Source organism: Miniopterus natalensis, chromosome 9, assembly GCF_054644295.1.
Source record: "Miniopterus natalensis isolate mMinNat1 chromosome 9, mMinNat1.hap1, whole genome shotgun sequence".
In the NCBI taxonomy this organism is placed as follows: domain Eukaryota; kingdom Metazoa; phylum Chordata; class Mammalia; order Chiroptera; family Miniopteridae; genus Miniopterus; species Miniopterus natalensis.
The window spans coordinates 18,779,395-18,796,073 of record NC_142089.1 but is presented as its reverse complement, the minus strand read 5'-3'; the positions used below and the strand labels follow the sequence as shown (position 1 = coordinate 18,796,073).

The following is a 16,679-nucleotide window of genomic DNA, read 5'->3' as shown; positions in this document are numbered from 1 at the left end:
TGGAGCTGTTCATGCAAAAGGCAAACTTTGCTGACTTTAGGGATTTGGCACAAGCCAGCCTCAAATGTGTTCCTGCAAAGTTTCGGTCTGATTAGACTTTAGGAAAATTTAATTTTCTTTTGAAGGCCACGAGGGAATCTAGTAATTAAAGGAGGCTCACAAGGAAGCTTGAGTAATGAGAATTCTCTAGTCATCCTTCCCCCAAATCTCTCTCCCTCTGCCTCTCTCCACATCCCACAGTGGACTGTGTGTCTTGTTCCCTAATGCAAGGCCCCTGAACGAGCCCCTGTGCTGGGTTGTGCGTACACTTGTGCCCCCGGGGGCAGTAGCCCACCCCTGTTCCTGATTCCTCCAGGGCCACGCCCACATCTCCTGCATGCCCGGGACCGTGCGGCGCTGGAACTACCCGCCTCCGCTCTGTATTGGTAAGAGAGCCCGGACTCTTCCAGTTCATTCAAATCCATTTTCCACCAGGGATTGGAGCTCAGGGACGTATCAAAAGGCAGTCTGGTATTCTGGGTTCGTTCAAAGGCAGTCATTTTAGGCTGATGTTTCTGTAAGCTTTCCCTCTCACTCAAGGCTGTCATGATTTTTGGAAACCTTGGCCCACCAATGAAAAACTACAGGAGCCTTGTCCAAAAAGTGACGATGGCCATTCTGATTCCAGCTAACCGACCAAACCCCGAATGGAACTTCTAAGCACGTTGGGCTTTCCTTTATGACGTCCCATGGCACAGACAGATAAAATGCACTAAAGGAGAAATGCCGAGGGTTACATGTGAAATGAGGACTTCGTCTGGTTTCTTACCCTGTACGAGCAATGATAGCGATCAGTAGGTACAAGAAAAGATGGAGCCTTCACCCGCAGAAACTTGCAGCCAGGTTGGGGCAGGGAGAAGCCAACCATTATCATTGGGCGTCTACTGTGTGCAAGGGACAGAGCCATGCACTTCTTCGGGGGGGCGTGTCATTCTCATTTTTGCAAATAGGAAAACGAAGGCTTTAGGGATTAGAAAGAAAGTGGTGGGGTCGGTAATGGAAACCTCGGTTCCTCTGATGCCCAGGCAACTGTAAAGGGCCCCCCAAGGCTGACCTTGGGATAGGGGCAAGGCGAGCTGAGGGAGTGTCACTTGGGCATAATGGCATTTCCCTCCTGTGATCTTACCAGGCACAGGGCCTGGTAGTCGCTGACAGTCCAAAATGTGACGGATCAGCCCCAGGCTCTTCCCTCCATACATAATACAAAAGTCCTGCCATGGAAGCCATCACGTTAATAGCAGCTGCCACTGGTCAAGGGTTTACTGTGTGTGGCAGCTCCTGTTCCAAGTGAAGCTCAGAGTTCCTGCTGTCACCTCCTAACCACTCTGTGGCATAGGTGCTATTGTTAGCTCCATTTCACAGTTGGGAGAAACTGAGGTGGGGAGGGGTGTAGAACTTGCCCAGAGTCAAACAGGAGGTGGAAGCATTGGGGCTGCGACCAAGCGGTGAGTGCCGGAGCGCCCGCTCTGAACCCGGGCCCTGCTGCTCAGGGCTACACAGCGCCCTCCCCCCAGGAAGCGCTGGCCCAGGTGCCACAGAGCCCAGCCCTCTGCTGCTTTCCTGGGACTGCGGTGGCTGCCTAACCCCTTTCTGCTCACACAGCCTTTTCCCAATAAGATGTGAAAGGAAAGAACTGATGTCATCTGGCCAGGCTGTAGTGGTGTTGCCGCCTCGGATGGCTCTGAAGTCACCTTGATTGGAGTTTCAGGTGCCCCAGCCCCTGTGGCTGGCTCCCCATGGAACGCTAAGCACAGGCACCTTGGTGGGCAGAGTCAAAGTCCTGAGGGCCGGCTCATGGCGAGGCTCACCTGCCGACCACTCAGCCCTGTGGAGTACAGGTTTATGAAGAGCCTGGCATGGTGCCGACACAGAGTGGGGACCCAGTGCATGCCAGCCTCCTTCCTTCTTCCTTTTTCTTCAGTCTTAGAAGGATTGACTGGACAATGACAGGGAGATTTAGGGGATAGTGTAAGAAATGGAGATATTTCCACTGGAGCAGACCACTTTTGCTGTAGGAGCTCATAAGGGAATTAACACAAAAGACATGCTCAAGGTCAAGGGTCCATAACTTGGGTTTGTGGACAGATTGCTAGGAGGAGGCTGGGCAGCCCCTCCTGAATCTATTTGCTGTTTTGCCCATGTGTGCAGTCATTTAGAGAGATGAACTATAGGTTCCTTTAGATTCTCAAAAGGGTTCCTGATTTGGGAAAGGTTAAACACTGCCACTCTAAGGCAGCGCCCAAACACTGGCCCCATATTCTTGATGCTGTCCTAACCCTTGGTCTCATTGTCACAGCGCAGTGTGGGGGAGCAGTGGAGGAGATGGAGGGGGTGATCCTGAGCCCCGGCTTCCCGGGCAACTACCCCAGCAACATGGACTGCTCGTGGAAAATAGCTCTACCCGTGGGCTTTGGTGAGTCTTCATGCCCAGGTCTCTGCTTAAAGCACCTGTCTACTGTGATCACTCAGCACAACCCTGGCTGAGGCAGTTCAGCTCTCTGCCTCCCCATGTCCTCATCTGCTGACCTTTAGTACGATCAGAAAGTCCATTAAGAGTAGTAGAGATGGATGTTTTGGAAGCATTAAATGTAGCGAGGGCAGGGGAAGTCCTGGGACTTGCCATTATTATTATTATCGTTTGAGTAGCAAGCAGAAACCCAGGACTGTGGAATGAGAAATTACTCAGGGCCGATTAAAAAAGAAAAACACAATCTATTTTACAGACACTGGCCCTCAAGTTGTGCTTTTAACTATAATATCCAATTTTTTACCCTAATTAAATTGAGCCAAGGTCAATGTGAAATTGAGTTTGCATTCTTCGTAGGCACATTCTGGCTAGCCTTGGAGGTCGGGAGATGTTTTTTGTGTGTGAAGACGGAGTATGCCAGTAGGGGGAACAGTGATCTGGGTACAAAATTTAATTGCTGATGATTCATCCTATATTGTGTACTGGGAATATGTTTTAACCCCAAATAAACCTGTTGAAGGGAAAAGGACTTGTGTTGACATGGAACTGATGGGCTGTCCATGTAGGTCATCTTGCCCAAGTCACGGCTCTACTCCTGGAAGGAAATTCCCCGAGGGGATCTTTCCTGCACGGGCCTGGGATCTCCCAGTCTGTGACCTCAGGAGTGAAGACCACCTATTTTGTCCTTGATTCAGCCTCAAGTGGGTCTGCTGATGGAGAAGGGGCTTTTGAGAGAAGGCAATCTAAGCTGGCCCTCTTTAAATCTGTTCAGAGGGAAGGAGAGAGGTTGGTGACCCTTCAAAGGATGGAGTCATATTTAGAACCATCTTCTGAAGGAAACCAGGGACGGGATCAGGTTTCAGGATGATGATGACTTGGGGGGCCTTGGGAAGCTCCCAGATTTTGAGACATTGAGGAAAGAGGAGGTAGGATACCTTGTAGCTCTGCATCCAGACATGGGCCAAAAGAACCTCAGATGATAGAGGGATGGGGAGAGGGCAGCATCCAAAGAAAAACAGAAGTTTAAATGGAAGGACAGCACTGTTCTCTCGAGGTCCTTATGTTCAGCCACCAGAGTTCTCTATCTCTAAGTCCCGGGTGCCTCTTCAGCCCCTGGGGAGAGAGCCTCCTGCAGGGTCCAGTTGCAGAAGACCAGGATCCCTCCCTTTCAAGTGAATGTTGAACTCCCAGATAGTCCCTAATGTGGCTTCAGTGTGTAAAGAGCCACTGCATTTACAAGGTGGTGCCACTAGATGACAGTGGTCACATCCTGCTCTTTCCAGGCAGCTCATTTCAGAAACTAGGCATCCTTGTAGACCCCCTTTGGTGGATATGCACCCACAGTGTTGGGATGGTACATGGGATGGGCAGTGGAATGGGAAGCGTAGGCTCCACAGGTGATATGTGCAGACGTACTCATTGCTAAATTATCCAAAATTTGGAAACAGTCTACATGTTCATTAGTAGGGGAACGAATAGCGTTGGATAATTCATAAAATGGAAATAATTAATATGTCGTTAAAAAACAATGAACTAGCCCTGGCCAGTGTTTCTCAGTGGTTAGAGCATCAACTGTGCACCACCAAAGGGAGTCTCAGGTTCGATTTCTGGTCAAGGGCATGTACCTGGGTTGTAGGTTCGATCCCCAGCCCTGTTGGTGCACATGTAGGAGGCAACCAATCAATGTGTCTTTCTCACATTAATGTCTCTCTCTCTCTCTTCCTCTCTCTCCCTCCCTCCCTTCTGCTCTCTCTAAAAATCAACGGAAAAAATATCCTCGATGAGGATTGACAAACAAAAAAAAATAGATGAACTATATCTTTGTATATCAAAGATAGGCTTTGAAAAACACAATATTGAATAAAAATAAGTTTACAAATCTGTATAATATGATTTATGCAAACATTTAAAACAAACCCACACATATATTGAAGAATCTAAAAACATGAACTGGAAGGTATCTCCCAAATTCATGATACTGGCTGCCCCTATGGCGGGAAGGAGGGGCATGGGATCGGCAGGAGCCATGAAGGTCTCCAACACTGCATACCGAGTCTTACTGTTTTCTTTAATCAGATGCAAAAAAAAAAATCACACATATGAGCTCACTCTAAGCAAATTAGAAAGTACACGTGAGCACGTCTAAAATGAAAATGATCTGTAATCCCACCATGCAATCGCTGACAGCTCCGTCCTCAGCTTTAAACGGTAACCCCCGTGAAGACAAGGGCCTGTAGACCTCGCCCATCCCTGCGCAGTGCCTCCCACAGCCCTGGTACACTAAATATTGTTATTGAATCAATGAATATTCTTCTAGTTTTTAACTACAAAAATGAGAATAATATACAACCTACTATTTTGCAATCATATTTTCACAATTAACATTTTTCTATGCTCAGAAAATATTGTTCTTTAATATCATTTTTAATAGTAATCTAATTTTGAGAAATCTTATCATTCACAAATAACAATAGTTCCACCTCCATTCTCCAAAGAATATATTAATATGTAAGTTAAGGATTTAATTAGCTATTTAACCAGTCAGGTTGCCAGGAGAGCTTGATTAATCCAGTTAGATCCCAGAGTATAAATTTCATGTGGCTTCTTAGTGGAGCAGACAAGACCAAGTATTCCATTTCTGAATTTTCATCAGTGTTCTAGAAAACAACAGTCTTGAAGTTCCTGTCTTTCCATTGGGTGTGGGGAGATACTATTTTTAAGTAAAATGTTTATTTTAGCAAAGCTATCTTTATACTAATATATAAGACATAAGAGTCACAAATAAAATCAAGTGTTGATCTTGAACTTCGTTTTCAGTGAAATAAAATGAACTCGAGATGGAGCTCTGAAATGACTGATGCCTTTCCTTTTGAATGAATAACACTCGTTTAAGCGCAGTCCTGCCTGAAGACAGGAGACTGGACTGGCAGCTCCCAGAGTCTGTTCTGGGAATCCTGATGGGGCGGGAGTCAGGAGCGGGGATGCGTGGGCTCTGGCAGGAAACACTTTCATGAGGCCGCACATTTGATGCGGGGCTGTATTGCTTTGGGCACTGTCTGCCTCTGTCTTGCTCCCAGGAGCTCACATCCAGTTCCTGAACTTCTCCACGGAGCCCAACCATGACTTCATAGAAATCCGGAACGGCCCCTACGAGACCAGCCGCATGATGGGCAGATTCAGTGGAAGCGAGCTTCCCAGCTCCCTGCTCTCCACGTCCCACGAGACCACCGTGTATTTTCACAGCGACCACTCCCAGAACCGGCCAGGATTCAAGCTGGAATATCAAGGTGAGGACAAGGAGGGCCCTGTGTGCTCCTCTGTCCATCCCCATGTCAGCCTCCCACAGGAAAGGCTGAGGGGGTGGGGGACGGGCCTATCCATGGAGGCTCCTTTTGGCGGCATGTCTCTCTGGCCCAGCTGAGACTGTCTAACCCCATCTGACAGGCCTTTTCTAGGGTGGTAGGCCCAACCCTCAGGGGGTCAGCCTCTGTCCAGGCCCGATAGCCACCAGCTATCCCTGAGCAAGAGATCCCTCATTTCATCTCAGCATCTCTAAGCATGCAGCCAGCCCGTCCCTGGACAGGCTCACTGACTCCCCTTGGGTCCTCCCTGTGTCAGGCCCAATTATGCTCAGCAAAGCTATGAAATGACGGAGGATTCCAGTGACAATCCCGGGAGAGCCCACAGAGCCTACCCAATGAGATGGGCCCACTTATTGCTCCTGAGGGTTTTCCCGTGTGAGGCCCAGCCACGCTCACTGCACAGTGCTTCCTTCCCCAGGTGAAAGCCTATGACAGGTCCCACCCACTCCTCCTGGCACGCTGTACCTGAAGCAGGCCTCACCCACTCCCTTTTGTGAGCGCCCCATCTGTGTGGCTGTGCACAGCAGCCCCAGGCAGGCCCCACTTCTCTCTGGGGTGCTTCCGCTGAGCCATTGGTTTGGTTCTAACCTATTTTCCCAGGCTCTTCCATGGATTTTTCTTTCACACTTTTAGAGTTTTCCCCCCAAATACTAATACACACTTATAAAACGATTGAAACATTCCAGATGTTTTTGTGAGGGCACAAAAGTCAAAACTCTCCCATAATCCCATTTCCAAGCCTATCTTATGAAGAAACATAACTTCTGACGGTTTGACTTCCCCTCTTTTTCTGTACATATGATGATATATGGCTGTGTTATTCCGTCTTAACCAGAATTGGGTCATACTTTCAATACTGTTTTGTAATTTGCTTTTTTAACATTAATTTTTAATTACACAATTTACAAACACATTTATCTTGTTAAAAAAGAAAGAGCCCCGCCAGGCGTGACTCAGTGGTTGAGCATCGACCTAGGATCCAGGTGATCGGGGTTTGATTTCCAGTAGGGCACATGCCCGGGTTGTGGGCTCGATCAGTGACTCTCTCATCATTGATGTTTCTATCTCTCTCTCTCCCTCTCCTTTCCTCTCTCTGAAATCAATAAAGATATATTTAAAAAAAAGAAAAAAGAGAGAGAAAAAGGAATAAAGAAAGTAAAACATTACAGGTAAAGATAAAACCTCTCTGTCCACAGCCTCCAAACACAGTCTTATTCCCCAGCAATAACCACTGTTGCTTTGATGTGATCATTGCTGATCTTTTCCCATATGTTGACATACATGTTATATGTACCTGTGAAAAATACATGATGTGCTCCTCCCACGCTCACCAAGCCTCCACCTAAGCCGCACCCCTACTGAGGCTGCCCTGCCCTGAGGCTCCAGGGCGACGGGCCGGCTGTCTGGGTGACCCTTCCTCTCTGTGACATGCTCACTGAGGCTTCACATGTTCAGAGGCCCAGTCCTTTGAGGACTTTTCCTGGGTGTGGGGGGCAGGGAATGGGGAAGAAGGAAGGTTCTGTGGATGCCTTCAGAGGCCCAACACCTCCACCAGGGATCGGCCCAACTGGGTGAGGGGCCCAACAACATCCCCAGGGGTTCAGTCTAGCGCTGTCTTCCTTGAGTCTCCTTTTCACATGGCGACATTGATAGGTAACATCAGTTGAGCCCTTACCAAGTGCCAGTACTGTGCACAGAGCTACGCATCTATTACCCTACTTAATCCCCGCAATAACCATTTTCTAAATAAGAAAACTGAGGCACAGAGAAGTTAAATGACTTTCCCAAAGCCAACGACTAATCAATGACAAAGTTCTTCCTGAGTCCAAGTCTTCATAGGCTTCACCACAATGGTATCTGTGGCTCCTGTGTCCTGGCTGGGGAGAGGATGCCCAGAGCGGACACAGGAACCTGCTCTCCTGATCTCTTCCAGCCTACGAACTTCAGGAGTGCCCAGACCCAGAGCCCTTTGCCAATGGCATTGTGAGGGGAGCTGGCTACAATGTCGGGCAATCAGTGACCTTCGAGTGCCTCCCAGGATATCAGCTGATGGGCCAGCCTGTCCTCACATGTCAACATGGCGCCAACCGGAACTGGGACCACCCCCTGCCCAGGTGTGAAGGTATGGCCCTCTCTCACCCCTTGGGGTTTTCCTTAGGGAGGCTGATTCAGAGCAGTCCCGTATCTACTTGCCTGCTCCATGGGCTCACCACGCTGGGAGGTCCTGGCAAACCTTGTCCATCCCGTTTTCCTATGGATGAGACCCAGCCTGTCCAGGGAGGCATCCTGGGGACAGAGCTCTGAACCAGCCCTAGGGAGGACCTGGAGGAGATTTGGACCAAGCCAAGGGAAAATATATTCAGCCCTTGGGACTGTCCAACCTGATGGGTAGATGTCCCCTGTGAGAAGGGAAGGCTGCAGGAGGGTGTAGGAGCAGGTGGTGAGCTGAGGGGCGGAGAGGTAGAGTTAATCGTGGCACCTTCCCAAAGGGAGGAGAGAGTAAAGCCTAGAAAGAGGAAACTTCTTGTCCCCCTCATCACTTGCCCCCTCCTTATGCTCTTTCGCCTACGAGTGCCTGGAGAGACCTGAGTCGATACCATAAGGGAGCTAGAAGTGGCACTGTCCTGGGTCGTCATTAACCAGAACCAGGATGGAAGAGGACCTAGACCTTGTGCTGCCTCTTCCCCATCTGCTCACCTCAGTTCCATCTTCCTTCGCTTTTCACTCTTGGGGCTCGGCATTTTCCTGGAGGAAAAGCTGGGATTTGTCTTAAAAGGGGAAAGCATGGCAGGAAGACAGCATAGCCTAGGAGAGAGTGCCCAGCTCCAGGGTCAGATCTCCCTGGGCTCCATCCCTGAACCACTTCGCCTCTCTGAACTTCAGCTTCTTCCTCAGTACAATGGGCTTCTCATCTCTGCTTTGTAAGAGCTGGGAGGGTTTCAAGATGACTCGTGTGAAGTGCTCAGCACAGTCACTGGCTCACAGTGAGCTCCAGATATTAACTCTCCAAAGGAAAACAGACCCTGTTTGCACAACTGAGCTGTGCTGGTGTTGGAATGTGAGATCGTAATTTCCGAAACTCTTAACCCCCCAGTTTGCTCTCAGATTTTCAGGACCGTCTCTGTGCAAAACCATCACGTGCTACGTGAAAGCTTCATTGTGGACTCTCTCCTGTTCCTGTTTACACCTCGTGCATCTGTTTGTGGCATCACGGGAGAGAGGAAAGGGCAGGGCTCAGTCAGCCGTCTTGAGCCAGAAGCCCTTCTCCCTCCCGAGAAGGCTCCTCCCTTGGCTTCCTTTATGCCATATTCCCTTGTTTTCCCAGTTACCTTTCTGCCTGTGCCAACTCTTTGGTCATCTTTTCTTCACCTATCCTGAGGCATCTAAATCCCAACGTGTTCAAACTTGAACTCACTGCCTTCCTGCCATCAGACTGAAATTCTCATCTCGCTAAGGGCACCTCTAGTCACCTTGCAACCGGGCCCTTAGTACGGGCACCTTCCCCTCGCTCATCTGCCATACTCACCAGGCCTTCCTAATTCTACCTCCTACTTGTCTTTCACATGCACCCACTTCCCTCTGCCCACTGCTTCTCCCTCAGTCCAGGCCACCACTTGGATGAGGCTCCTCTCTGGTTTCCCAGCCCTCATTCTTGGACGCCTCGATCCATGTTTCACAATGTAGCTAGAGCGAGTCCTCGAAACCATCAGTGTACTCCCGACCCTCCCCCACTCAGAAGCCACCGAGGCATCCCCCATCCCCCTAGGGCTAAATTCCAAACCCCTTCATGTAGCACCCCTGTCCCTCGGGGCCTGCTCTCTGCTTACCCTGCGCTGTCCTCCACTTTCACAGACGTTACGCTCTAGCTAAGCTGAAATACTTCGTTTTCCCACGTGCTGTGTTCTCTTACCTCTGGTTCTTAGCACATGCCGTTCCCTCCTCAGAGAACGTTGCTCTCCCCTCCTGCTTTGCCTGCTGAGCCCTTTGTCATCCCTCGGGTGTGAGTCTAAATGTGAACTCTACCAGGAATCCTTCCCTACACTCGCAAGGCCAGATGAGGGGCTCCCCTAACGTCCCTGTGGCATCCACACTGATGGCATGCTCCCCTGTGCTGTAGATGCCCGTATTCGCGGCTGTAGCCCAGGGGACTGTGTGCTGTGGAACAGAACCATGTGCTGTGGCACCCTGGCTCCCTCCTGGCTCCCCAGGCCGGCCCGAGCACCAAGCGGATGATCAGTGCGTGTAGGAGGAGTGGTGTGTCCGCGCACCACTCTCAGGACACATTTGCATTCGCAGGGCCTTTTTCTCTGCTGAGAGGCACTGGGATAGGACCTGTCCACCTGTCTGCTTGATGTCCCAGGCCAGCCAAAGACACTCATGGTTCAGGATCAGGTTTTCTTTGCCCAGAATCATTTTTTTTCTCCTCCCTGGTGACTATATCTGAACTCTATGGAGACTTCAGGGCTTCTTCATCCCCCTACCAAAAGCCTAGGTCAGAGTGAGTCTGAAGTCGGGTGTCACTTTAGGGAGACAGGAAGATAGGGAGCGAGAACCATATCTGTGTAGCAAATGCCTTCTCTATGATCTAGGGACTGGCTGAACATTTGGCATGTTATCAGTCACCTAACCGCCACACAGTGCTTCAAGGGGGTATTTTATAGGTAAAGGAAAAGACTAACCTTGTCGGAGGTCATCTGGTCAATAAGTGGTTTAGCCAACTTTTGAACCCAACCTTAGCCTCTCCTCAATTCTTAGGTCAAGATCAAAAGTACCACTCTCAGAATCTTAGAGCAAATAAAAAGAGAAAATCCCAGTTTCATGATTTTCTCAGCTCTTCTCGGCAAAAGTACTGCAACTCTAACATCTGCCTTCCATTTCCAGGAAAGGAGAGGGGAGAGCTGTAGTGTGTCCTTCCTCCTGGGCAGGTGTCATCCATGAGAAAGAAAAAGGGAGGCGGGAGGCTAGAGCAGGCCCACAGCGGCACCTGCCCTGAAGATCGGGGCCGGATGGGGAGTTGGGGGGGAAGCCAGGCCCTGTCGCCTCTCCCCATTCTGCCTGATCTCCTTGAAAACAGGGTGGTTTGTGCTGGGAGCTGGAACTTCATTGGGAAGTCATCTGAATTCTCAGGTGGGAGGTGATCTCCAGCACTCACCTGTGTTCTTGTTCCCTCTCTGCAGTCCCCTGCGGTGGGAACATCACCTCTTCCAATGGCACCGTGTACTCCCCTGGCTTCCCCAGTCCATACTCCAGCTCCCAGGACTGTGTCTGGCTGATCACCGTGCCCATCGGCCATGGCATCTACCTCAACCTCAGCCTGCTGCAGACAGAGCCCTCCGGAGACTTCATCACCGTCTGGTAGGGCCAGTGCCATGTCGACAGCCAATAAGAAAAGGGCATTAGCAGGGCCCTAAGCTGGATTACCCATCTGTGTTTTCAGCACCCCGAGAGCTGAATGGAGTTACATGGCTATCAGCCTCCTGGGTTTCAAGTAAACACGGTGGAATGAGGGCTCGGCTTCGGTTCGCCCTATGACTCCTTGAAGGGAGAGAACAGCAGGGCGGTGGTTCCCACCTGGAGTCCCGTGAGGGGTCCACGGCAGTGCCCATGGGTGTGTGAATGGGAGTGGGCGTAGATATGTGGACTTCTCTCAGTATTTCCAGAGTCTAAACAAAAATTCTACATTTGCCTAAAGTAAGCTACCCAGACTAATGAAAGAGCTCTGGGGTGGAATTTTGTGAAGTCTCATGCTGAGCCAGCACTGGCCAGCAGAACTTTCCCCAGCGATGGAAACCTGCTGTAGCTGTGCTCTGCAGCCTGGTAGCTGCTCACTACGAGTGCTGTTGAGTACTTGAATGTGACTAGAATGACTGAGGAGCTGATTTTTAAGCTTTATTTCATTTTCATTCATTTAAATACAAATAGCCACAAATGGACTAGCGGTTACCAAATCGAACACCTCAGCTTTGAGCTATATAGATTAGAATATCTTGAGTTAATTTCAAAATAGGAGTATGAATTCTTAGTTGATAAGTGTAGTTTCCTAGACAGTTTTTTTTTCAAACCACTTGATTTTTGGACAAAGACATAACTTTAAAGCTCCTTTTGGTTTGAAGGACACTGCCATTCTGAGAATCAGTGGGAGATAGTGGGATTCTCGTCTCCCAGTTCCCAGGGAGTAGTAACCATAACCAGACTGCCCTCGATTCATTTCCGGCCTAATTTCTAGGCAATGGTTAAGAACAGATGGAAGGGACTAGATAAGTTGTCAGGGAAGAAGTCCTTTGCCCAGAAAGTGACATGGCTCTGTGTCTTTGCTGGGGGACAAAGGAATGGGAGGCAGAGATACCAGCACGAGCTTCCTGCACTTCTCCCTGTTCCGGTGCTGCCTGGGGCTGAGAACCTGCGGGAAGGCCCAAAGCCTTGCTCCCTGGCTCCTGCTTCTTGGTGAGCCTGTTGCCCCAGGAGCCCATTAAGGAGGCTGGGCTGGTGAGGAATCAGGTGACTGAGGGAGTGATGTGGGCGTCACCAACTCTGTCAGCTTTGTTGGGAGACCGCGTTGGGAGAGGTGTTTAGGACTTTGGGGAAAGACAGTGTTGACTGCAAGAAAAGTCACAGCTGCCCATTCCAGGTCTCTCTTAAGGCCACTGGTGGCACCAGGTAAATTCACAGCCCTAGTGATTCGTGACATGCTGGGACCTTCTTTCCTCCTCCTGCAGGGATGGGCCACAGCAGACAGCTCCTCAGCTTGGAGTTTTCACCAGGAGCTTGGCCAAGAAAACAGTGCATAGCTCAACCAACCAGGTCCTGCTCAAGTTCCACCGGGATGCGGCCACGGGTGGGATCTTCGCCATAGCCTTCTCTGGTCAGTATGGAAGCCTGGCCTGGTGGGAAGGGCCAGGCTCTCAAGTCAAGGCTGGGCCTGAGCCCTGGCTTCACCATTCCCAGTTGCGTGACTTTGAATGACTTACATAGCTTCTTACCTTCCGTGCCCTCAAAGGTATGATCATTAAAGGTGTTAGCCTGAGTGAAATCTCCCAGCACAGGGCTCCATAAATGTAGGTTTCCTCCTCCTTCGTACTACTAGGGCAGAGAGGTACTTGACGTTGATCGTTGGTTCCAAGTTCAAGCTTAGAAGCAGCAGAGTGAGGCCTCTCACCCACTCGTTCACATCAACTCGCTGGCTGGTTATCCATCTACCTGTGCCCAGCCTGTCCCTTAGCACCTTCTAGAGGGTTGTCCAACTCCAAAGGAACCCAGGGCCTTGGCTGACTCTGCATGCTTACGGTGGATCTGCAAAGTGTGCGTGTTGCGATGCATAGAATCACTGTTTAGTTACAACCATATTAATCGTTGGGTGACCATGAAGTGATGTTTTAAGAATTTAACTTCTAGCACAATGGTTTGTTGCATATATAGACATATATATTTTTAGTGTTAAATACTTTTTGGCTTTGAGGGTTATGCGTTTTTCCCGTTAAAGTAATGGGAAATAGGCTCCTAGCTATCATCTTTGCACAGAAAATCGGATTTCCAGGAATGGATTACTGGCATGCAATAGGAGATGCCTGTACTTTTAAAAGGTCATACAGTTTAATCATTCTCAGTTTAAAAACAAAAGAAAAATTCACAAAAGATGCATATATAGAAGGATGCCCATCACAGCTTTCTTTTAAATGGCAAAACTTTGGAGACCTGAATGGTTGACAATAGAGAGTCTGTTAAATAAACTCTAGTGCATTGTATAATTAAATACTATGAAATCATTTCAATCATTTTTTAATTTAATTACATGGGGAAATTCTTGAATTATATTAAGCACACAAAGATCAGCACAAAGTACATACCACGATGCAAATTCCTTAAGAGAAAAATATGTATATATGCAGAGAATAAATACCCTAAGACTTACAGTGAAGGATTAATGTGGTCATCTCTGAGAGGGCAATGGATGAGTTGAATTTTCCTCCTCCTGTTCTCACAGAAAATCTCATATTTTCTTTAATGATAATGTATTACATTTGTTTTTGTTTTTTAAAGAATGCTATTTTTAAGAAGCATAGTGGGCTGAGGTGACTTTGGAAATAATAACAACAGCAGTGGGGGCAACAGCTAACTTTACATAGCACTAGCCCTGTGCCAGGTCATGACTGAAAAAGCAAGTTATGAGCCCACGCTGGACTTTGCCTCAGTAACACCACCCACGCACGATCCCGTGTCTGCCCAGAGGGGTGCTTTCCAGTTTAGAAAACCCGCTGTGGCCAGAAGTGTCAGGCAAAGGCCAGAAGGGAAACAAGCTGACCTCAGTGGGCATCCACATACACCACACCCAGTACTTAGGCCCTGAGCAGTGGACAGAATATGGGACCTGGGAGCAGCCAGACATGGATTCCAACCCTGCCTGTGCCACTCTCTTCCTGTGTAACTGGGAGGAGGGACTGAACCCTGCATCTCAGCCTCCTCAGAAGCAGAGCTAGAACTCCTCGCGGGGGGAGCAGCCATCGTGAGGATTAAAGGTGACAGCGGGGGATAGTGCCTGACACATGGCTGGTGCTCAGTGAATGCTTCTCTCCCCTTCAGTGCTAGTGACAGTCACTGCCTTCCTAGATTCTCTCCTTTATTGTCAGCCTTAGCAGACAAGCAAAATAGTACCCAGTTAAGCTTGCCCTGTATACAGATAAATACTCATTAATGTCTGCTGTGAAAGTGAATGAGGGGCGAGAAAAAGGCACTGAACGGCCGCGTGCCCCAAGAACCATGTTCCTACACTGACTCGTCTGCTTTTGTCCTTCCAGCTTACCCACTCACCAAATGCCCCCCTCCCACCATCCTCCCCAACGCCGAAGTCGTCACAGAGAACGAAGACTTGAACATAGGTAACGCCTCCCAAACCCCCGAGGGGCCAGGTTGCGGTGGGGCTGCCCGAGGGCTCACTCCCTCCTGTCCATGGACAGAAACAGTAGGCCCCACGTAGGACGCGTGGTGTTCCAGCAGCTGAGTTTGCACCAAACCTGCTTCCTTTTGGCCGCACCTGGGCACAGGAGCTAGGGAAGCTGTTTTTCACTGTGATTTAAGTCAGTATGTTTTAGAGAAATAAATCCATGCGAGACACTATAAAAAGTTCCTGAACATTCTTAGGCTCAGCAAGGCCGAGCTGTGAGAGGGGAGCAGCAGTTGTCTGGGTCATTTGATTAGAGTTGAGCTAGTTCTTTAAGCCTGAACGGAACACAACCCAATACTGATGGTCTTGCCTGGAAATGGGTTTGAGGTACTAAGGGGTGCTGATCAGCCCTGACCAGACCTCTCCTGGGAATCCACATGTCATTCTCTCTTTGCCAGGTGACATTGTACGCTACAGGTGCCTTCCTGGCTTTACCTTGGTGGGGAATGAAATCCTGACCTGCAAACTTGGAACTTACCTGCAGTTTGAAGGCCCACCCCCAATATGTGAAGGTAATTGCGCTGAGCCGTGCCTTTATGGGTCTGAGTTCCTCCAGAGCACAGCCCTGTTACTACTCTCTACAGTCCCTGTCCCTGCCCAGGAAGGAGGAAGCCACATGGTGAATGTTTGTTCGCATGAGTGAGGAAGGGAGCAAGTGATTGTTCTAGGTAGGTTCTCTGCCCTGCTCCTAGGTCCAGGGCAAGGAATTGGCCCTAGCGGCCACGTTTATGTATCTCTGTCTTTTTGTGTAACTGGCATTCCCTGGAAATGGCACACGGATCACTGGAAGGAGGGAAGTTCTGGCACCTTGGGCAGGGGTGTGTTCGCACACCAACCTTGCCCTGCTGGAGTGCAGACGTGCTCAGGGTCCTGTGCCGAACTAGGCAACTGAGAGACCATAGCTGTCTTCACTCCAGTGAGGCCTTGACAGACGACGAATCCGCTTCACTAATTTATCCCAACTAGGGCCAAAACAATACTCTCTACTCCCTTGCACAGAGGAACTGCTCAGTGCTGGCTATTATTATAATTGCTAGTACTACTACTGTTTTTAATACTGTTACTACCAACAAATATTCGGTAGCCTATGGAGAAACAAGTCAGCTTCTCCTCTACCTCTTGCAACGCAAGAGTAAGGGTAAACTGCCGTGTGGATTATTAGTGCGGAAGAGAGGGACCGTGCACCCCAGAATCAGGCTGCCCCGATACTGAATTGAGAAATTCAGTAACTGTTTATTTCAGTTGAGCTGAGCCACCCACCACCAAAGCAACCAGCCCCCAATAAAAGTAAACTTTAGCCTTCATCCTGTTCCAGAACCTCCTTGATTTGCTCCAAGTGGCCAGGCCTGCGTCTCAGAAATAGGGTAACACCGACACAATCTAAAGTCACCCCATGCCATGAAGCGGTGTAGTGGTGGGTGCTGGGGTCTTGTCCGAATGTGCTTAAATACCTGCTCTCCAATGGTTGTCTTTTGTACCAGGGAAAAGCAAGCCCATGTGTTGGCCTAGCTCCTTCTCCATTTCGCATACTGGTATTTCTCTTTCTTTCTCCAAGTGCACTGCCCAACAAACGAGCTGCTGACAGACTCCACCGGTGTGATCCTGAGTCAGAGCTACCCGGGAAGCTACCCCCAGTTCCAGACTTGCTCCTGGCTGGTGAGGGTGGAGCCCGAGTATAACATCTCCGTCACAGTGGAGTACTTTCTCAGCGAGAAGCAGTACGATGAGTTTGAGATCTTCGACGGTAAGTCAGATACTGCATCGGCCCCGCTGCGGGTGGCACAGGTTTGCTTGGGAACCCAAAGTCTATGCTTCAGCCTCCCAATCAGAGCTCCAGGGGTTCCACATAATGCCTTCTCTGCCACAGAAACCC

At 49.5% G+C, this 16,679-nt stretch overlaps 1 protein-coding gene across 2 annotated transcripts in view; it reads left to right on the top strand.

The window, feature by feature from the left end:
- Window positions 1-16,679, top strand: part of CSMD2 (CUB and Sushi multiple domains 2) — a 483,560-nt gene that overhangs the window by 422,342 nt on the left and 44,539 nt on the right. For both annotated transcript variants that reach the window (XM_087820831.1, XM_087820830.1), the window contains exons 39-47: window positions 356-425; window positions 2,336-2,452; window positions 5,584-5,793; window positions 7,802-7,990; window positions 11,046-11,223; window positions 12,585-12,730; window positions 14,661-14,741; window positions 15,205-15,318; window positions 16,362-16,550. In XM_087820831.1, the coding sequence (XP_087676957.1) occupies window positions 356-425; window positions 2,336-2,452; window positions 5,584-5,793; window positions 7,802-7,990; window positions 11,046-11,223; window positions 12,585-12,730; window positions 14,661-14,741; window positions 15,205-15,318; window positions 16,362-16,550 (1,294 nt within the window). The remainder of the gene's footprint in view (window positions 1-355; window positions 426-2,335; window positions 2,453-5,583; window positions 5,794-7,801; window positions 7,991-11,045; window positions 11,224-12,584; window positions 12,731-14,660; window positions 14,742-15,204; window positions 15,319-16,361; window positions 16,551-16,679) is intronic.